This window comes from Eleutherodactylus coqui, chromosome 5 (assembly GCF_035609145.1).
Source record: "Eleutherodactylus coqui strain aEleCoq1 chromosome 5, aEleCoq1.hap1, whole genome shotgun sequence".
NCBI classification, from domain to species: domain Eukaryota; kingdom Metazoa; phylum Chordata; class Amphibia; order Anura; family Eleutherodactylidae; genus Eleutherodactylus; species Eleutherodactylus coqui.
The window spans coordinates 45,255,271-45,278,547 of record NC_089841.1 but is presented as its reverse complement, the minus strand read 5'-3'; the positions used below and the strand labels follow the sequence as shown (position 1 = coordinate 45,278,547).

Genomic DNA, 23,277 nt, shown 5'->3' with positions numbered 1-23,277 from the left:
TATGCAGAGATGCAGCACGCAGGGTGCTCAGAGGTTTCCTCAGGTCCACACTATAAGGTTGTACTCCCTCCTCAGCTTGTCAGACACTGACTCCTTAGAGCTGCAGTCTTTTATGCCTCAGTAACGGGGTCAGTGCCTACAGCTGAGTTCTCTGAGAACCAGGCTGAAGTCATGGACTGGATCGCCACCCTGTCCAGACTAAGAGCCTGGGAGGGAGATATATCCTACATATCCCCCCCTCCTCTTCTCCACGCCGGAGGGCTGGGCCTTTTTGGTGACCAGACAATGCACCCTAGACAAGGCATCAGCATTACCTTGTGACTAGCCTGGTCTATATTAGAGGGTGAACTTGAAGTTCTGAAGCGAAAGAAACCACCTCATCACCCTCACATTCTTTTCCTTATTTTGCTTCATTCAGGTCAAGGGGGCATGGTCTGACACCAATTTGAACCCTCTCCCCAAGAGATAGTACCTCAATGTTTCTAGTGCCCATTTTACTGCTAAACATTCACGTTCAACAATAGCATATTTCTTCTCCGCAGGAGATAGTTTCCTGCTTAAATACAGTACTGGATGTTCTTCCCCATTTATGGACTGGGACAACACTGCACCCAACCCTACATTAGAAGCATCCGTCTGCACAATAAACTCTTTTGAGAAGTCGGCCGTTATCAACACTGGCTGTTGGCAAAGGGCAGACTTTAAATTTTGAAAGGCCTGCTCGGTCTCGGCTGTCCATGCCATCATTACCGACTTGCCCCCTTTCGTTAAATCTGTTAGTGGTGCTGCAATGGAGGCAAAGTTAGACACAAACCTACAGTAGTACCTGGTCATTCCTAAAAAAGCTCTGACCTGTTTTATTGTTAAAGGTCTAGGCCATGCCTGTATGGCCTCTACCTTGTTGACCTGGGGTTTAATGACACAATGGCCAATAACATAGCCAAGGTACTTGGCTTCCTCCAGGGTTAGTGCACATTTTCCAGGGTTTAAGGTTAAACCTGCCCCTTTAATGGCATCCATGACCGAATGTACCTTCCCAAGGTGACTCTCCCAATCGGCACAATAGACTACGACATCGTCTAGGTATGCGGCAGAATAGTTACGGTGAGACCTCAAAATCCGATCCATGAACCTTTGAAAGGTAGCAGGCGTGCCATGTAACCCAAACGGCATGTCTTTGTACTGAAACAGGCCCTCTGGGGTTGAAAAGGCCGTTTTCTTTTTGGACTTGTCAGTCAGAGGTATTTGCCAGTACCCTTCGGTTAGGTCAAGTGTGGTGAATAGAGATGAGCGAGCACCAAAATGCTCTAGTGCTCGTTGCTCGAGTTAAACTTTCCGCGATGCTTGAGAGCTCGTTTTGAGTAACAAACCCCATTGAAGTCAATGAGCGACTCGAGCATTTTTGTATACGACCGATGCTCCACATAGGTCTTCACTTGTGAAGCTCTGGAAAACATCCAAAAGTCATGGAAACACCACAGGAACGGATAGGGAAGGGCAGGGGCACCATGCAGGGCTGCATCTCAGGCTCCCAGGTCCCACTATTAAGCCACAATAGGGGCAAGAGTGGGCCCCCCCCCCCCAACAATTTTTACTTCGGACAAACCCTCATTAACAAGGCATACCTTAGCTAAGCACCACACTACCTCCAACAAAACACAATCACTGCCTGCGAGTGACACCACTGCCTCTTCTCCTGCGTTACATTCTGCCCAACCCCCCGCACGACCCTGCGTCCACAGTGCACACAAAAGTGTCCCTGCGCAGCCTTCAGCTGCCCTCATGCCACGCGCGCGCTTCATAGCTACACCACCCTCATATCTATTTCTAAGTGCGTCTGCGATGAGGAGGAACCGGAGGCACACACTGCAGAGGGTTGGCAGGGCCAGGCAGCGACCCTCTTTGAAAGGGGCAGGCGATAGCCCACAATGCTGTTAAGAATTGATGATAAATTGACGTACGATCATCATTCCAATCCCGTGCCACCTCTATCGCAAAATTGTCAGGAGCCGCAAACGTGGGCATAAAGGGAACTCAGGTGCCAGCCCAGCACTTCTACACATCTCCACAATGCAGCAATACTCTGTGTGGGAAGTAAGTGAGCGGGCCCTTGGTCAGGCTCGGTCCCAGCAAACACCTTGTGTGGCCCAAGGTGCCGCGAGTGACATAGCAATGGGGAATCCATGTGTCCACACACTACTCATTCTGTTTGGGTGTCGGATACCTCATCGACAACGCAAGGGGTAAACCATCTGCACTCTGCACCCTACCCAAGTCAGTCAGTGTCTTTGGGTCAGACAGGTAAAACACCGCTATGGGAAGTCTGTTGGCACCCACAGCATAGGTGGGTCCTAGGAAACCCAAGACATGAACCATGAAGAAATCAGAGTGCCCAAACATGGCAGACTTTTATTGCGCCGAGGACATAGGCCTCTGCACACACCCTCAGCAATCACGGGCATAGAGCGGACTCCGATGCTAGTGCAGCTGTGAACGTCTCATTAAATCAGTTACATTTGCTTTCACCGCTCCAAAGACTGCATTAACCAGGAAGAAGTTCCATGGGCCCAACCTGGCGCAGTTGCATTTCCCCCAGGACATAGGCCTCTGCCCACACCCTCAGCAATCGCGGGCATGAAGCGGACTCTGATGCTAGTTCAGCTGTGAACGTCTCATTAGTGCAGTATCGCTCCTCTTGTTTGGCCCAAACCAGGGCCACGGATAACTGTGGTAACACAAGAGAAAATACATGTTGGCCTCGGCCCACAATTTATGTCCTAGAAAGTCAGTGTATTTGTGCAGATAGGTAAAACACCGCTATGGGAAGTCTGTGTGCACCCACAGCATAGGTGAGTCCAAGGAACCCCAAGCCATGAACAATGAAGAAATCAGAGTGCCCAAACATGGCAGACTTTCACTGCGCCGATGACATAGGCCTCTGCACAAACCCTCAGCAATCGCGGGCATGAAGCGGACTCCGATGCTGGTGCAGCTGTGAACGTCTCATTAGTGCAGTATTGCTCCTCTTGTTTGGCCCAAACCAGTGCCGCGGATAACTGTGGTAACACGAGCGAAAATACATGTTGGCCTCAGCCCACACTTCATACCCTGGTCAGTCAGTGTATTTGTGCCAGACAGGTAAAACACCGCGATGGGAAGACTTTGTGCATCCATAGTATAGACAGACCCCTGTAAGATTCCTGTAGCAGAAGTATAGACAGACCCCTGTAACATTTATGTGGCAGAAGTATAGGCAGACCCCAGTAACATTTCTGTAGTAACAGTATAGACAGACCCTAGTAATATTTCTGTTGCAGCCGTATAGGCAGACCCCTGTAACATTTCTGTAGTAACAGTATAGGCAGACCCCAGTAGCATTTCTGTAGCAGAAGTATAGGCAGACCCCTGTAACATTTCTGTAGCAGCAGTATAGACAGACCCCTGTAACATTTCTGTAGCAGCAGTATAGGCAGACCCCTGTAACATTTCTGTAGCAGCAGTATAGGCAGACCCCTGTAACATTTCTGTAGCAGCAGAGTAGGCAGACCCCAGTGCCATTTCTGTAGTAGAAGTATAGGCAGACCCAGTAACATTTCTGTTGTAAAAATACAGGCAGACCCCTGTAACATTTCTGTAGCAGCAGTATAGGCAGACCCCAGTACCATTTCTGTCATAGAAGTATAGGCAGACCCCTGTAACATTTCTGTAGAAGCAGTATAGGCAGACCCCAGTACCATTTCTCTAGTAGAAGTATAGGCAGACCCCAGTAACATTTCTGTAGTAACAGTATAGGCAGACCCCTGTAACATTTCTGTAGCAGAAGTATAGGCAGACCCCTGTAACATTTCTATAGCACAAGTATAGACAGACCCCTGTAACATTTGTGTAGCAGCAGTATAGGCAGACCCCTGTAACATTTCTTTAGCAGCAGTATAGGCAGACCCCTGTAACATTTCTGTAGCACAAGTATAGGCAGACCCCTGTAACATTTCTGTAGCAGCAATATAGGCAGACCCCTGTACTATTTCCGTAGTAGAAGTATAGGCAGACCCCAGTACCATTTCTGTTGCAAAAGTACAGGCAGGCCCCTGTAACATTTCTGTAGCAGCAGTATAAGCAGACCCCAGTACCATTTCTGTCATAGAAGTATAGGCAAACCCCTGTAACATTTCTGTAGCACAAGTATAGGCAGACCCTAGTACAATTTCTGTCGTAGAAGTATAGGCAGACCCCTGTAACATTTCTGTAGCAGCAGTATAGGCAGACCCCAGTACCATTTCTGTAGCACAAGTATAGGCAGACCCCAGTACCATTTCTGTAGTAACAGTATAGGCAGACCTCTGTAACATTTCTGTAGCAGCAATATAGGCAGACCCCAGTACCATTTCTGTAGTAGAAGTATAGGCAGACCCCAGTACCATTTCTGTAGTAACAGTATAGACAGACCCCTGTAACATTTCTGTAGCAGCAGTATAGGCAGACCCCAGTACCATTTCTGTAGCACAAGTATAGGCAGACCCCTGTAACATTTATGTGGCAGCAGTATAGGCAGACCCCAGTAACATTTTTGTAGTAACAGTATAGACTGACCCCTGTAACATTTCTGTAGCACAAGTATAGGCAGACCCCTCTAACATTTCTGTAGCACAAGTATAGGCAGACCTCAGTAACATTTCTGTAGTAAAAGTAGAGGCAGACCCTAGTAACATTTCTGTAGCAGCCGTACAGGCAGAGCCCAGTACTATTTCTGTCATAGACGTATAGGCAAACCCCTGTAACATTTCTGTTGCAGCAGTATAGGCAGACCCCAGTACCATTTCTGTAGTAAAAGTATAGGCAGACCCCAGTAACATTTCTGTAGCACAAGTATAGGCAGACCCCTGTAACATTTCTGTAGCAGAAGTATAGGCAGACCCCTGTAACATTTCTGTAGCACAAGTAAAGGCAGACCCCTGTAACATTTCTTTAGCACACGTAAAGGCAGACCCCTGTAACATTTCTTTAGCACAACTATAGGCAGACCCCTGTAACATTTCTGTAGCAGCAGTATAGGCAGACCCCAGTACCATTTCTGTAGCAGAAGTATAGGCAGACCCCAGTAACATTTCTGTAGTAACAGTATAAGCAGACCCCTGTAACATTTCCGTAGCAGCAGTATAGGCAGACCCCTGTAACATTTCTGTAGCAAGAGTATAGGCGAACCCCTGAAACATTGGTGTACCATTAGTGTAGGCGAAGTCCGGAAAAATCAGTTAGATAACAGTATAGGCGAGGGCCAGAAAAATTAGTGTACCAAGAGTACAAGTGTACCTCTGAAAAATGTATCAACCGAGAGGGCAGGTGAAACCCAGAAATATTTTTTTAAAGATACAGCTCGCTGTTGCTTAAAGGGGTTGTCCCGCGCCGAAACGTTTTTTTTTTTGTTTTCAATAGCCCCCCCGTTCGGCGCGAGACAAACCCGATGCAGGGATAAAAAAAAAAAACGGGTAGTACTTACCCGAATCCCCGCGCTCCGGTGACTTCTTACTTACCTTGTGAAGATGGCCGCCGGGATCTTCACCCTCGGTGGACCGCAGGTCTTTTGTGCGTTCCATTGCCGATTCCAGCCTCCTGATTGGCTGGAATCGGCACACGTGACGGGGCTGAGCTACGAGGAGCAGCTCTCCAGCAGGAGCGCCCCATTCAACACAGAGAAGACCGGACTGCGCAAGCGCGTCTAATCGGGAGATTAGACGCTGAAAATTAGACGGCACCATGGAGACGAGGATGCTAGCAACGGAACAGGTAAGTGAATAACTTCTGTATGGCTCATAATTAATGCACAATGTACATTACAAAGTGCATTAATATGGCCATACAGAAGTGTATACCCCCACTTGCTTTCGCGGGACAACCCCTTTAATTTGCAACAGAGCCTGGAGGCAGCGCAGTGAAAAAATTTGTTTCTGGTAAAGTATCAATACTTTTGAAACTTTGAAAAATTGTAAAAAAATTGTAAGCAGAGCCTTTTGGGCCGCAGAAAAATTGGCAGTTCAGCGTGATCACATGTGGTTTCAGGAGGAGGAGTAGGAGTAGGAGGACTAGTATACGAGAGTGATTGACAAAGCTAATTCCCCTTTTTTTCTGGTAATAGAGAATGCTTATTTATCTGGTTGCAGCGAAAAGAATCTTTAGGTACCGCTGCTTACCGCCGGTGGAGAAGAGAAGTCTGGGGAAATCCAGGCTTTGTTAATCTTTATGAGTGTAAGCATGTCGGCACTGGCAGTTGACAGGCGGGTACGCTTATCCGTTATGATTCCCCCAGCTGCACTAAACACGCACTCTGACAAGACGATAGCGGCAGGGCAAGCCAGCACCTCCAGGGCGTACAGCACAAGTTTGTGCCACGTGTCCAGCTTCGACACCCAATAGTTGTATGGAGCAGAGGCATCACGTAGGACAGCGGTACGATCGGCTACGTACTCCCCTACCATCTTTTAACAGTGCTCCCTCTGACTTAGCCTTCACTGCGGAGTGGTGACACAGTCTTGCTGGGGAGCCATAAAGCTGGCAAAGGCCTTGGAGAGTGTTCCCCTGCCTGCGCTGCACATGCTGCCCGATCTCCGCACCTCCCCTGCTACTTGGCCCTCTGAACTGCGCCTTCTGCCGCTAGCGCTGTCAGATGGGAAGTTTAGCATCACTTTTTCCACCAGGGCCCTGTGGTATTGCATCACTCTTGTACCCTTTTCCTCTTCGGGAATGAGAATGGAAAGGTTCTCCTGGTACCGTGGGTCGAGAAGGGTGTAGACCCAGTAATCCGTGTTGGCCAGAATGCGTCTAACGCGAGGGTCACGAGAAAGGCAGTCTAACATGAAGTCAGCCATGTGTGCCAGGGTACCAGTACGCAAGACATGGCTGTCCTCACTAGGAAGATGACTTTCAGGATCCTCCTCCTCCTCCTCCACAGCCCATACACGCTGAACAGATGAGAGGCAAGCAGCATGAGTACCCTCTGCAGTGTGCCCAGCTGTCTCTTCCCCCTCCTCCTCCTCCTGCTCCTCCCCCTCCTCCTCCTCCAAAACGCGCTGAGATATAGACATGAGGGTGCTCTGGCTATCAAGCGACATACTGCCATCCCCCATCTCCTGTTCCAACCGCAAAGCGTCGGCCTTATGCCTTGCAGCGAACTTCTCAGCAGGCAAAGCAGCGGGATGGTAACGCTAACGATTGCAGCATCGCCGCTCACCATCTGGGTAGACTCCTCAAAGTTTCCGAGGACCTGGCAGATGTCTGCCATCCAGGCCCACTCCTCGGTAAAGAATTGGGGAGGCTGACTACCACTATGCCGCCCATGTTGGAGTTGGTATTCCACTATTGCTCTATGCTGCTCATAGAGCCTGGCCAACATGTGCAGCGTAGAATTCCACCGTGTTGGCACGTCGCACAGCAGTCGGTGCTCTGGCACATTAAACCGATGTTGCAGGGTCCTCAGGGTGTCAGCGTCCGTGGTGGACTTGCGGAAAAGGGCGCAGATGCGGCGCACCTTGCCCAGCAGGTCAGACAAGTGCGGGTAGTTTTTCAGAAACCGCTGAACCACCAGATTGAAGACATGGGCCAGACATGGCACGTGTGTGAGGCTGCCGAGCTGCAGAGCCGCCACCAGGTTACGGCCGTTGTCACACACGACCATGCCCGGGTGGAGGCACAGCGGCGAAAGCCAGAGGTCGGTCTGACCCTGCAACAGTTCGGGGGCCATGTGTCTCTTGTCACCTAAGCTGAGTAGTTTCAGCACCACCTGCTGACGCTTGCCCACCGCTGTGCTGCCACACCGCACCGACTGCTGGGGACGTGCTGCTCACACTTCTTAATTGAGAGGTAGAGTTAGCGTAGGAGGAGGAGGAGGGGAAGGGTTTAGAGGAGGTGGCATAGACCACCGCAGATACCAGCACTAAGGTAGGACCCGCTATTCTGGGTGTGGGTAGGACGTGAGCGGTCCCAGGCTCTGACTCGGTCCCAGCCTCCACCAAATTCACCAAATGCGCCGTCAGGGAGATATAGTGGCCCTGCCCGCCAGTACTTGTCCACGTGTCCGTGGTTAAGTGGACCTTCCCAGTAACCGCGCTGGTGAGGGCATGATTTATGTTGCGGGAGACGTGCTGGTGTAGGGCTCGGGCGGCACACCAGGAAAAATAGTGGTGACTGGGGACCGAGTAGCGCGGGACCGCCGCCATCATGTTTTTGAAAGCCTCCGTTTCCACAAGCCTGTACGGCAGCATCTCCAGGCTGATTAGTTGGGCAATGTGCACGTTTAACGCTTGTGTGCGCGGGTTCGTGGCGGCGTATTTGAGTTTTCGCTCCAACGCTTATACTAGCGACAGCTGAACACTGCGCTGAGAGACATTGCTGGATGGGGTGGAGGACAGTGGAGGTGAGGGTGTGAGTGCAGGCTGGGAGGCGCTCGTGCCTGTGTCCTGAGAGGGGGGTTGGATCTGAGTGGCAGGTTGGGGCACAGGGGAAGAGGCAGTGGTGTGACCCGGAAGCAGTGAACGGCCTTCGTTCCACCTTGTGGGCTGCTTGGCCATCATATGCCTGCGCATGCTAGTGGTGGTGAGGCTGGTAGTGGTGGCTCCCCGGTTGATCTTGGTGCGACACAGGTTGCACACCACTGTTCGTCGGTCGTCTGTACTCTCACTGAAAAACATCCACACCTTTGAACACCTAGCCCTCTGCACGGAGGCTTGGCACGAGGGGGTGCTTTGGGAAACAGTTGGGGGATTCTTCACTCTGGCCTTGCCTCTACCCCTGGTCACCCCACTGCCTCTTCCAACCTGTCCTGCTGCTACACTTGCCTCACCCTCTGAAGCCCTGTCCTCAGTAGGCTTAGCAAACCAGGTGGAGTCAGTCACCTCATCTTCCAGCTGGTCTTCCTCCAAATCCTCTGTGCGCTCCTCCCTCTGACTTACTGCCCTTACTATTACCTCACTGATAGACAACTGTGTCTCATCATCATCATCATCATCATCCTCCTCACCCACTGAAAGCTCTTGAGACAGTTGCCGGAAGTCCCCAGCCTCATCACCCGGACCCCGGGAACTTTCCAAAGGTTGGGCATCGGTCACGACAAACTCCTCAGGTGAGAGAGGAACCATTTTTTCCCACTCATGGCAGGAACCCAAGAACAGTTCCTGGGAGTCTGCCTGCTCATCAGAATATGTCATTTTCATGGAGTGAGGAGGCTGGGAGGAAGGAGGAGCAGCAGCCAGAGGATTCAGAGTTGCAGTCCCTAAGCCGGGAGTAGTGGACTGCGTAGAAGACTGGGTGGCCGATACATTGCTGGATGCATTTTCTGCCATTCACGACAGGACCTGCTCACACTGCTCTGTTTGTAATAAAGGTCTACCACGTGGACCCATAAATTGGGATATGAAGCTGCGGACCCCAGAAACCTGCCTCTCTCCTAATCCCGCAGCAGCCGGCTGTGATTCACCTGGACCAGGAACTCGGCCTGTGCCCACACCCTCACTTGGACGTCCGCGTCCTCGACCCTTACCCCTACTCCTCATCATGGCGGATTAAGAATAGAGCAGGGCCCAAATAAATTACCCCACTGTACAGCACTGACAACTGGGCCTTAATTCACCACACACAGAGACATGTAGATAGCGGAGGCTCTATGCTGTGACTTGAAAAAAGTAACCCGCTGTCTTGCGCTGATACCTAGGGGTAATTTATCGCTCGCAGAGACTTGTAGATTAGAGAGGCTATGTGGAGTGGGAGAAGACTCTAAAGCCAGTGGATATTGCTAGTAACTGCGGCTATCTCAATCCCACCAACGGAAATGGTATTGTGAGGCGCTCTGCACAGCGGCTGAGCTGAAATACTTGCCAGTGGCCCCGGTAATATTACAGTACTGTTTAGCGGTGAGACCGCGGTCTAATTCACTGCAGACACAGAACGGTATAAATAAGTATGGAATTATTTGCGTCCACTTTTAACTCCCAGCAGCCACCCAGTAAAATGCACACGGTCAGATGTAGCCCAATGAAGGAGCTTTTGTTTTTTTTGGACAGAGGATAGAGGCCGTATAGTGTATATCACTTTCACCTGTATAAGTGGCTGTGGTGGCCCTACGCTGTGCGTCTAATTCACTCCAGACAGAGAACGGTATAAATAAGTATGGAATTATTTGCGTACACTTTCACGCTGACAACGGTATTTTAACGCAAACTCCAGCCACAAAAAAAATTACGGAAGGCCTAGCTGCGTAATACTATAATGGAAGCACTACAACTCCCAGTAAAATGCACACGGTCAGATGTAGCCCTAAGAAGGACCGTTGGGGTTCTTGTACACAGGATCCTACACTACCACTGTCCCTATCTCAGTAGCACTTTCCCTTTACTCTGTATAATAGACTGCAGACTGAGAACGCTATAGCTGTAATGGCCTGCACAGCCCGAGATGGGGAAAAAAAATGTGCAAAACTGCTCCCAGCCAGCCACAACAGTAATGTACAGGGTCAGATGTGGCCCTAAGATGGACCGTTGGGGTTCTTGAAGACAGGATCCTACACTAACACTTTCCCTATCTCAGCAGCACTTTCCCTATACTATCCCAGTGTGTGTCTGAGGCGAGCCGTGGGCAGGACCGCTTTAAATACTCGGCGGTCACTTGATCTCGCCAACCACTCATTGCAGGGGGGTGGGATAGGGCTGGCACATCACAGGAGGAAGTTGTAATGCCTTGCCTGCATGTCTATTGACTAGAAAATGGCGCTAAACATGCGGGGAAGGAAATGGAATTGACTCGAGTACCGCATGGTGCTCGTCTCGAGTAACGAGCATCTCGAGTACCCTAATACTCGAGCGAGCATCAAGCTCGGATGAGTGTGCTCGCTAATCTCTAGTGGTGGTATGTCTGGCATTACCCAGTCTCTCAATTAATTCATCAACCCTGGGCATGGGATATGCATCAAACTTGGAGATTTCGTTTAACTTCCTGAAATCATTGCAAAACCTCCAAGTACCGTCCGGTTTGGGAACTAACACAATGGGGCTTGACCACTCGCTTTTTGATTCCTCTATCACCCCTAATTCCAGCATACACGTAACCTCAGCAGAAACTGCTTCCCTACGGGCTTCTGGAATCTTATACCGTTTTAAGTTTACCTTCATCCCGGGTTCAGTTATGATATCATGTGTTATGACGTGTGTTCTATTCTAACATCGGGCAGGGAGGGCTGCGGCCCACCCCTCCCAATGCTTGAGGTAGCCAAAGCTTCTCTGTCCTTCCAGAGTTTTATTAAATTAACATGGTACACTTGATACGGCTTCCTTTTTCCCAGCTGGTGCACTCTATAGTTTACGTCGCCTACCTTATTAACGATTTTGTAGGGACTCTACCATCTAGCGAGGAATTTACTCTCTACAGTAGGCACCAAGATGAGAACTCTGTCACCGGGACTAAAAGTTCTCACCCTGGCAGAACAGTTGTACACTCTGCTTTGGGCCTCCTGCGCCCTCTGCAAGTGTTCCCTGACAATGGGCATTACAGTATTAATGCGGTCCTGCATCTGAGCCACGTGCTCTATGACGCTCCTATAGGGAGTAGACTCGATCTCCCAGGTTTCTCTGGCTATATCCAACAACCTCTGGGGTGCCAACCATGTAGCAACTCAAATGGCGAGAAGCCTGTGGTACTTCCCGTATGGAGAACATGAGATAAGGTAACAGACAGTCCCAGTCCCAACCATCTTTCTCTACTACCCGCTTTAGCATTTGCTTCAGGGTCTTATTGAACCTCTCTACCAACCCATCCGTCTGAGGGTGGTATACTGAGGTTCATATATGATCAATTTTAAAGAGTTGGCACAATTCTTTTGTTACTTTGGACATGAACGGGGTCCCTTGGTCCGTGAGCATTTCCTTGGGAAGGCCTATTCTGGAGAACATAAGGGACAACTCTCGTGCAATGTTTTTGGTAGTAGGGCTTTTTAAAGGGATTGCCTCAGGGTATCGAGTGGCATAATCTAACAGGACCAAAATGTATTGCTGTCCTCTAGCCAACTTGACTATGGGACCCACTAAATCCATCCCAATTCTTTCAAAGGGAGCCTCTATGATCGGGAGAGGCACTAAGGGACTGCGGAAGTGCAACACAGGAGCGGTGATCTGACAGGTGGGGCACGACTCACAGTACTCCTTTATGTCCTTGTACACCTCTGGTCAGAAAAACCTTTGAAGAATTCTATCCTGAGTTTTATCAGTTCCTAAATGTCCTCCTAATACATGATTATGTGCCAAGTCTAGCGCCTTGCGCCTATACGGCTTTGGCATGACCAACTGTTCCAACACTTTCCCGATTGTTTTTGTTACTCTATACAATAAGTTTATATTCATGGCAAGATGGGAGAACTGTTGGTCAGAACCTGGTTCCTGTAACACACCATTTATTATCACAACATTTTCTTTTGCATTGATAAGAGTGGGGTCCCTTAACTCGGCTGTCCCAAAGTTCTCAGGCGCCTCCTCCAGATTGGACACATCCTGAACCAAGGGGGTAGACTTCCTCTTCAGCATCGTCTCCAGCCAAGACCTGTAAAGGAAAGGTTACATTCTCTGGTTCAACGTCCACATTTCCCCCGCTATCCTGCGGAGGTGTAAGGTCAGCTGGGTTTGCGTCAGTCTCTTTAGAAGGGATTATCGTTTTTCCCTACAAGTCCTGGAATACAGGGAAATCACACCCCAATATAAGGCTGCGCATTAATACTTTGACAACACCGACATCGCAGGTAACGGTTCTGACAAGAGTTTCAAAGTTACACTGTGCCATAGGATACAGCCTTGTATCACCGTGTATACATAGTACACTTATGTGCTTAACCAGTATGAAGCCTTCTGCTATTAGGCTAGCATGCACTAAGGTGACCAGGTTACCTGAGTCCAGCAGAGCATCTGCAGAATATTGGTTTACACTTATGCAACACAGTTGAGACTTGCGAACAGCGACCGATGTCAAGTACCGTCATACTCCATAGGCTCATTGTCCATAGGGCACTGAACCAACACATGCCCAAACCCCTGGCATCTCCAGCACCTCAAAGGCCCTGGTTTCATTGGCTTAGAGAACTGATTGGCCTTTTAACTCCAACGGTGCCTCTTCCGGTGGCCTGACCTCCTTCCCGCCATGCCACAGCTTTCCTCCGGCATCTAGTGGTCTCTTACGCCATGTAGGCCTGGAATTCATAGCAGGGGTCTGGACAGAATGAAGGTCCCGGAGGTAGTTCTCAGTTGCAGTGTAGCGGTCGACCAGATCCAGCAGCTGGTTAGCATCCTTGGGTCATCCATGGCCGACCCAGCTTGGCGGATCTGCCAGCAGGGCACAGGTATAATGATCCACCACGACCTTATAGACCATCTGGGTGGGTGTGCAAACGTCCGGTTCCAGATACTTTTTTAGTAGATGGTACAGGTCAAACATTTGCGACCTGGCTAATTGGTCGGACCTGTAGCTCCAATTATGCACTCTCAGAGCCCAGGCCGCCACTGTAACACCCAGACAAGCCAGGATCTCTGATTTTAACCTGTCGTAGTCGTTTACCTCGTGAGTGCTGAGGTCATGGTAGGCCTTCTGCGGTTCCGAAGTGAGGAACAGTGCTAGAACCTCGACCCACTCAGCGTTGGGGAGTTTCTCTCATTCGGCGGTTCTCTCAAACAACAGTCAGATAGGCCTCAATATCATCGTCAGGAGTAATCTTTTGCAGAAATTTCTGCACATCCTCTCTGGGTCTAGCTGTAGTGGGAGTTCCTTCCTTTCTTAAGGCAGGATGTTTTCGGAGGACATCCATCAGCCGATCTATCCCCGCCAACTGCTCCTCCATAGCTGGGGTTGATGCTTGCATTACAACCGCAAGCTTTACCCAAGACATTCACCAGGTGTCGTGCCGTTGCCCTTAGCAGTCAGGATTGCATGCCCGCATCCTCCACCATATGTAGCAAAGTCCTCCAGGGGGTGGGGGCAACAATTACACGCTAGACTAGAAATGCATAAAACTTACTTCAGTTTTATTCTGTAAAGCACACTCCAGGCAAAGCAACAAAAAAGTCCATTTAACATAACATATGCAGAGATGCAGCACGCAGGGTGCTCAGAGGTTTCCTCAGGTCCACACTATAAGGTTGTACTCCCTCCTCAGCTTGTCAGACACTGACTCCTTAGAGCTGCAGTCTTTTATGCCTCAGTAACGGGGTCAGTACCTACAGCTGAATTCTCTGAGAACCAGGCTGAAGTCATGGACTGGACCGCCACCCTGTCCATACTAAGAGCCTGGGAGGGAGATATACTCCATCCACAAGTTCACCCTTTAACTGCCTACGACGCATTAAAAAAAAACAACTGATGAGCCAAATATTCTGCAGACATATTTTTATGGTTGCCATGGTTATGTGTGAAGACAATGGCTCACAATCGCATCAAACAAGTGCAATCTATTTATTTTTTAATTGCCCTCATAGATTTGAATGGCCGAAACTTATCAGAAAACTGCAAGATTAGGACATGTCGCACTTTTTTTTTTACTCAGACCATTCACCCGAGTAAGACGAAGCCAACGTGCATGCATGGATTCTATGAATGCATTCCAATTCCATCAGATTTCAGAGCAATTGTTTCGGTCTGAAAATCCAATGGAAAAATCGCTTGTGTGAATATACCGTAACACTGCAGATTGTCGCTGCAGCTTGTGGGTGGGACTTCTTAAAATAGAATAGAACCCATCTGTATCAATGGGTTTGTTAAGGTGAACAGATTTTCCCAGGGTCAAAGCAAGACAAAGGAGTGTGGTCAGGGGTGGAGCAGGAAGCGCCGACAGCAGGAAGCCTTCGGAGGAGGTGAGGGGTATGAAATTAGCTGCGGGTACATAGCTGATTTCCAGTAAAGATCTGCACCAATGGTACGGATTTTGACAGATTTTTTAGACGCGGAATTTGCTGCGAAAATTTTCGCTGCTGACATTCTACAGCATTTCCGTCACGTATAAACAACTCCTAAGTCAGCTTGCGGTATGCTGCATATGCAGAGTGGTCTCAGTAGTAATAGTGACCCCCCTACAATAGCCCCAGCAATAATATTGACACCCCATAGTAGCAATAGTGACCCCCTCCACAGTAGCCCCAGTAGTAATAGTGACCCCCACAGTAGCCCCAATAGTATTAGTGACCCCCCGCCCCCACAAAAGGCCACATAAGTATTAGTGCTCCCCTATTCCAGGCCAGCAATAACAGTGACCCCCACAATAGCATCAAAGTATTAGCGCTCCACTATACCAGCCCATAAATAATAGTGATCCCCACTGTAGCCCCATAGTATTAGCGCTCCCCTATTCCAGGCCAGCAATGATAGTGACCCCCACAGTAGCCCCAATAGTATTAATGCTCCCCTATACCAGCCCAGCAATAATTGTGCCCCGCACGGTAACCCCACAATATTAGTGCTCTCAGTATTAGTGCTCCCCTATTCTAGGCCAGCAATAATAGCAACCCCCACAATAGCACCAAAGTATAAGCACTCCATTATACCAGTCCATGAATAATAGTGACCCTCACTGTAGCGCCATAGTATTAGCACTCCCCTCCTCCAGGCCCCCACAGCAGCCCCAGTAGTATTAATGCTCCCTTATACCAGGCCAGTAATAATAGTGACCCCCCCACAGTAGCACCATAGTATTAGTGCTCCCCTATAGCAGCCCAGCAATAATAGTGACCCCCACAGTAGCCCCATAGTATTAGTGTTCCCCCTAAGACCCATATACTTACCCTTCTCCTGGTCTTTACAGCGCTGACGCTCCTCCCAGCAATGCTGCCGGAAGTGTGTGCTCCCGTAGTAGCGCCACCTAATTTTTCCTCTCCTCTCCTGCCTTGTGGAACCAAAGAGGAGTGGGGAGGGGAGAGGGTCTGTCAGTGTGTGCATCCAACACCCGGACCAGATGTCACCAGAAAGCGGGACAAATGTCTTGAAAGTGGACAAATAGCTGTCCTGCTGGGGTCCTGGCGGAAAGTGGGGCACAGGGTCCCAAAGCAGGACTGTCCCGCCTAAACTAGGACATCTGGTCATCTTAGGTTTGTCCACATGCACATATTTTACTTGTGCATTTCGGTTGTGCAAAACCCCCACCCAAAAAACAGCGTGCTTTATTTTCTTGCGCATTTGCTTCCCATAGTAGTCAATGGGGATGTGCAAATGCGTGCAATACGCTAGGAGATGTGTGAAACACTGCATGATTGCACGGGAAAAAGAACTAATCTGGAACTCATTAGACTAATTAGCCATTGCAACCTGTGCATCTTTGCGCATGAAAATAAAGATGCCCTGCAGGACCAAAAGGTACATTAAAATATGCCGATGTGCATGCAAAAAAGCATCGTTTATTCTGCACACAGCGCACAGACGTGCGCAAAAAGACGTACGCTCGTATGAAGGGGGCCTTAATGGTGTGGATTTTCCACACCTAGTTCCATTATAGAAAATCCACAGCATTTCGGACCTGTGTGAACAGACCCCTTAGGCTGGTTTCACATAGCTGAGGAACTCATACGAGATTTGTGTGTTGCGAGACAAACAAATATGAACACCATTCATTTGAATTGAGTCATATACATGAGCGATGTAAAAAAAAAAAAAAAAAACAGGCTTCCGCTGTGATTCTTTCATGGCCAATGGAGCCTGTGCATGGCTGAGTGGTCACCTGCACAATGTGCTCACCCACAGCTACTTTGCAGTGGCTACAACACTGTACATAGAACAGCTGGGATAGGCAAGTATTTAACTTTTTTTATGTATCGTAAGCTGGGAAACTCGTTAAATATGTAGTTCCTCTTCCAGGCATCATGAAAACTTTTTTTTTTGTTCCCGTGTTACATATGTACAGCTGATATAAGTTATACATCTTCTGTATATAGTCATATGAACCATGCTGGTATAACCTGGGTATCTCCTGTGTATAATTATATATGTACAGCTGGTATGCGTTATATGTAGTGCTTCAGGCACTAAGGTGGAGCCTTAGGTGTAGCAGCCGCAGGTCTGGAGAGTAGTCAGATGGGAAGCCAGGAGTCAGCAACAGGAAGTCTTGGTTTGCAGTACAATGGATGAGGCGGGTAATGTAGTCAGGAGGGAAGCCAGAGGTTGGTAACGGGTAACCACGGTTTGCAGGAGAGGAGCAGGTTCAGGAGATGATGCTTGATCAAGCCAATAGAGCACAATAATCTTGCAAGGAGCTGGGAAAAGGGCCATGCTTTTATAGAAAATCCTAATTGGAAGCAGGGTGGGGCCAGGGCAGGGAGGCAGGAACTGAGCTAACAGGGAAATTTGTCCAAAGGCCTGGATGGCTCAACAGTGAGAGCCGCCGGTATTGGAACAAAAGGTCCTGGGTTTCAGTCCCTGTATATATAGTGATATGGACCATTGTGGCAAAACCTCGGTATCGGTTTATAATTACGGTATATATGTATAGGTGGTATAACTTATACATCTCCTGTATATAGTGATATGGACCATATCACAATACATTTTCAAATACATCATGTTTGGAACGGATGTACATTTAACCTTCTAGCAGTGGGGTACTTCCTGCAACAGGGCGTAAACTTACATCCTGGGGATAGCGCGAGATCTGTGTGCGATATAATCGCAGAGAGCCCGGCTGGTTGCTATGGCAACAGGACGCCATATACCGGCATCCTGTAAGCCTGTGATCGCTGTATAAGCGATAAGGCATTGCAGGAGAGAAGTCCTGCAATGCCTTATCACAGCGATCATGGGTGGTATGGTGCAAGTCCCTCAGAAGGACACAAATAGTGTAAAAAAAAAAAAATCAAAATAATGTACAAGAAAAAAAATGTAAAAAAAACTAGAGATGAGCGAGCACGCTTGGATAAAGCAGTTACTTGAGCGAGCATCGCATACTGGTCCGAGCGTGCTCGGGGGAACGGGGGGGGGGGGGTGAGGATCGCCTGCCATCACCCCGAGGACGCTCGGACCAGTAAGCAGTTACTTGAAAAGAGCGATGCTCGCTCGAGTAACTGCTGTATCAGAGTGTGCTCGCTCATCTCTTAAAAAAAATAAATAAATAACCCGCCTCTTTTAAAGGTGCTTTTTCTCATTTTAGCATAAAAAAAAGTTAAGTAAAAAATTTAAATCCCACATATTTGGTAGCGTCGTGTTCATAACATCACGTACAATAAGTTGCACATGCTTTTTATCCTGCATGGCAAAAAGCGTTAAAAAAAAAAAAAAAAAAGCTAAAAAACAAACAAACTGAGGAATAAGTGCCCATCCAGGAATAAGGTGGTAGAGCTTCTGCTGAAGATGGGTTTCAGGGCAAATGACATCTATGCCCTGATCCATACTTACAGCTTGTCTGAGTTCCACATCAGCTTTGTTCGCCCAGAGGGCCTTGAGCTCTTTTGGGGGAACTATGAGTTGATGAAGGATGAGCCCGGCAACACCACACATTTGATTGCGGCCTGTAATGTCATCAAGTGCGCTCTGTGTGGCGAGGTAGGTCCTCTTGCGGCATCTTGTGTGGAGAATAGGTGTCACCTGTGCGGTGACCTCGGTCACCCATTCAGTCGCTGTCTACGCTCTTTCACCAATGCGGTCATGGCCCCAGCGGAGGAGAGACGTGAGGTTGCTTTTGCAGGGGAGGGGGCCAGCAGAGGCGATAGAGCCCAGGAAGAACAAAAATGCTGAGGCGCCAAGAGAAGCACGGAAGGGGCAGGGAGCTGGTGGAGACTCAGGTGGCAGGTGGGTCAATGCTGGCCCCTGCTCCGGACGCAAATCATGTGGCTGAGGCTCCAGGGGACAGGGAGCTGAATGAGGAGGTCACAAGGATCCGAAGGGAAGAGGATGCCACTTATTCAGATTCTTCCCACTATGAAAGTGTGAGTGAGGTCAAAGATGAGTGGCAAAAGAAAAAGCGCAAGCAGGTTGCCAAGAAAGTAAAAAAAAAAAAAAAAAAAAAAAAAAGGAAGGAAAACTTTCCCCTACAATGGGCCAGGTGCAGGAAGGCAATCCAAACTCTCCTCTTGTTGGGCTCTCCAACAGGTACCAAGCGCTCTCCTCCTCTTCGGAGGAGGCGGCGGGAGAGGTGTCAAGGGCAAGCGTGAGGCCTACAGGGGGTGCTGAGCCTTCCTCTTGTGGGGGTTTGGTGACCTCCAGGGGGAGGGCTGGCCCGAAGCCCAGTGGCAAGGAGCCCCTTGCCATGGACCTTTCAGTGTCCAAGAAACCTGGCAAGGGGTCATCCTCAGAACCTGATGAGAAGGGGGGTGGGAAGAAGAAAGCCATCTAACTCAATCACCAGTGATGGCGGCACCCGGTCCGTTGACGCTGGCATCCATTAATGTTGACAGCATTAAGTCTGATATGGCTAGATTTGAGGCCTTTGATTTTCTCGGCCGTGTTGAAGCCAACATTTTGTTTTTGCAAGAGACCAGGCTGTCAAATTTGGCATAAGGCAAGGGGGTAATGGGGCATTCAGGAACCTTGGTGGTAGGGACCAGTGCACTTTATCCCTAGTCAGTTTAGTGGTCAGGTTTCACATTTGAAACGCACGGTGTTTAGTGTCGACGAAAGAGAAAATCCTCCCTGTGGATGAGGTGAATAGAAACATCCTGGGTGACCTGGTGAAGGTGCGCTCTCTGGATTATGAGAGGTTGGGCACGACTAAGGCCTCTCTCCTATGGAGAGGGTTTGTCTTTCGTTAGGGACAGTTTTCTTATTGCTAGGGTCTTTGTAGGGACAGAATAGGGAGAGGTAGGGCCAGTTTCTCGGAGGGTAAGTTTTAGGGAAGGAGTAGGGACATTTTAGGGACAGATTAACTATAGGGATAGTTTTTCTCTATTTGGTCGGTGCCCGGCTTATCATATCCAGTCCTGGTGGAGGGCTGTGTGTGACACTAGTAGAGTTTTTGTTTTCGGTCAAAGATGAAGCATGTACGGCTGCAGGTAACAGAGCTTAGACTTTCGGGTATTAATGTGTAGTGTTGGGTTGTGGTTATGCAGTAAGAGATGTTTTATGTTTTGTATACAGGGTTAGGGGTTATAGATGGGTTGGGTGGGGTTTTATTGGGGGGAGTGGGGGTTTAATGCCTCAGCCGTAGCTTGACACGTCCCAGACAATGAACACTGGGTAAGGACTTTTGGTGCGGGCGTGGCCCTCAGGCTGTGGTGGGCAGGGCGTGTATTCCAGTGCAGCTTGGCTCATCCTGAAAATAGACATTGAGCACCAACTTGGGATGCAGGCGTGGCTCCCAGGCTGCACCACAGGGGTTTTGTGTGGGGGGGTGTGGTGATTTGGTCTAGTTATAGGGTTAGTTTAGGATTATGGAGGTTTTATTATCTAGGTGCTGGGCATCACAAAAAAAAAAGACAAAAAGTAAGTATATAAAAAAGGGAACAAAAATAAAAAAAAAAAAAAAAAGGGGGTATTCGGTCATTAAAGGGGTTGTCCCGCGCCGAAGCGGGTTTTTTTTTTTTTTTTTCAACCCCCCCCCCCCCCGTTCGGCGCGAGACAACCCCGATGCAGGGACCTAAAGAAAAATCCGCACAGCGCTTACCTGAATCCCCGCGCTCCGGTGACTTCTTACTTACCGGCTGAAGATGGCCGCCGGCATCTTCTCCCTCGGTGGACCGCAGGGCTTCTGTGCGGTCCATTGCCGATTCCAGCCTCCTGATTGGCTGGAATCGGCACGTGACGGGGCGGAGCTACACGGAGCCCCATTGAGATAAGAAGACGACCTGGACTGCGCAAGCGCGGCTAATTTGGCCATTAGACGGCGAAAATTAGTCTGCTCCATGGAAACGAGGACGCTAGCAACGGAGCAGGTAAGTGAAAAACTTTTTATAACTTCTGTATGGCTCATAATTAATGCACAATGTACATTACAAAGTGCATTAATATGGCCATACAGAAGTGTATAGACCCACTTGCTGCCGCGGGACAACCCCTTTAATATCATTTCTTTTGTGTTTACTATTGTTAGTGTTCTTGTCATTATGTATTTGTTTTGGTTGTTTGTCAGGTTTTCTTTTTTGCGGGATTTCAGGCTGGATCCTGTGAGTTATCGTTATGCTTTCTTACATGTAGGTTTATTGTTATATGTTGTATGTAGCGTATATGTATTGGCGAGTATGACTGAGTGTAGGAGGTGAGTGCAGGTTGGTGTAGTGTGCTGTGTGTATTATTTGGACCAGATGGACCTTTGGCTTTTGTTTCTTTGTCCTGAAGTAAGGCAAAGTCCAGTTAACGTAAGTAATTTGTTTTTGTTTTGCGTTTATGTCTTATGCCAAGTGAGCGATATTTATGTTCTGTTTTACATTTTTCAATTTTATAATAAGATCTACAGGATGTAAGTCAGGATCAGTACAGGATAAGTAATGTATATACACAGTGACTCCACCTGCAGAATAGTGAGTGCAGCTCTGGAGTATAATACAGGATGTAACTCAGGATCAGTGTAGGATAAGTAATGTATGTACGCAGTGACCTCACCAGCAGAATAGTGAGTGCAGCTCTGGGGTATAATACAGGATGTAACTCAGGATCAGTACAAGATAAGTAATTTATGTACACAGTGACTCATCCAGCAGAATAGTGAGTGCAGCTCTGCAGTATAATACAGGATGTAACTTAGGATCAGTACAGGATAAGTAATGTACACAGTGACTCCTCCAGCAGAATAGTGAGTGCAGCTCTGGAGTATAATACAGGATAAATAATGTATGTACACAGTGACTCCACCAGCATAATAGTGAGTGCAGCTCTGGAGTATAATACATGATGTAACTCAGGATCAGTACAGGATAAGTAATGTATGTACACAGTGACTCCCCCAGCAGAATAGTGAGTGCAGCTCTGGAGTATAATACAGGATGTAACTAAGGATCAGTACAGGATAAGTAATGTAGGTACACAGTGACTCTACCAGCTGTGATCACTATTGACCATGGTATGTAAGGGGTTACATTGCTGGAATCAAAGTGGTCACCAATCCTGGCTGATGCAACAAGAGCATGGTTATGCACTACAGCCGCACTTCCTTCTGTCCAGTGTACCCATGATATCATAGTGACTGAAACCGGATGCCACCAGCAAAAGTAAGACAGAAAACCTGCTTATTCTGTATTAAATTGGTTTTATTTACATATGTTCTGATTGTACAAAACCTTGATCTGCTGCCGTCCTCCGATCACCCCCAAGTGCTTGCACGTTTCCCACCATTGTTGTGTCCGTTGCTTCTGAATCATCAGTTTAAAACAAATCATCTCGAGGACTAGTTAAAACCTAATCTATCTATTTTGGCTTGTAAAGACTTGAAGTTTCCAACGGCTGCCTGTACCGCCAGCGTGGGCTCCATCGAATGCAGCTCTACTAGATAGTGTGAGATGGCATCCAGACAGACTACGTGAAACAGCCGCCTAGAGGCAAGAAACAATTCATTAGTCTCAAAATAGACTAAAGGGACAGTAAACATAAAAATGCATTGAAACCCCGCCAGAAATAACATCTTTACCAATCCTCAAGTCTGCGAGACATTACTCTTGAAATGAACAATCCGTCAAAAATCCGACTAAGTCTAGTTGAAGGGGTATTCCTGTTCCAACAAATTATTCTCTATCCACGGGAATATCTAGCTGATTGGGGGGGGGGGGGGGGGGGGGGGGGGTCTGACTGTTGGGACCCTGCCTTCCCAACTGATCATGAGAATGGCGTCCCAGTCAGATTCTGAAAGAATGAAGAACTGAACGGGCAGATGCACTCCATTCATGTCAATGAAAGCGCCAAAGATTTTGGAGTGCTTCATTCATTCAGAGACTAGTTGAGCCGTCGTTTTCGTGATCAGTCCCAACGGTCAGATTTCCACTGATCAGCTAGTTATTCCCTATCCTGTGGATAGTGAATAACTTATTGGAACCAAAATACCTCTTTAAAGGCTGACCCTATTTAACCCCTTGAGTGGCGGGTTTCCTACCACCCTGTCGTGCCCACCAGGGCAGGTTTTTTAAAATGGTCTAATCATTGAATTTCAACTAATTTTGCAGTTGCGTCTCAAGAGCCATAACTTTTTCATTTTTCCATTGACATGGCCATATAAGGGCTTGTTTTTTGCGGGACAAGTTGTGATTTTTTAAACAGGGGGGAGGAAAAAAGAAATGGGGAAAAAAGAAAAAAAGGGGCCATGTCATTAAGGGGTTAAATAATGCATTAACTTCCTTCTCTGGGTCATTACGACGCATGGATACC

The 23,277-nt window shown here is 48.4% G+C and overlaps 1 protein-coding gene across 2 annotated transcripts in view; it reads right to left on the bottom strand.

Annotated features, from left to right (window-relative positions):
• Window positions 1–22,148: 22,148 nt before the first annotated feature.
• Window positions 22,149–23,277, bottom strand: part of NUP155 (nucleoporin 155) — a 42,766-nt gene continuing 41,637 nt past the window's right edge. For both annotated transcript variants that reach the window (XM_066602412.1, XM_066602414.1), the window contains exon 35: window positions 22,149–22,451. In XM_066602412.1, the coding sequence (XP_066458509.1) occupies window positions 22,307–22,451 (145 nt within the window). In that variant the 3' untranslated portion in view covers window positions 22,149–22,306. The remainder of the gene's footprint in view (window positions 22,452–23,277) is intronic.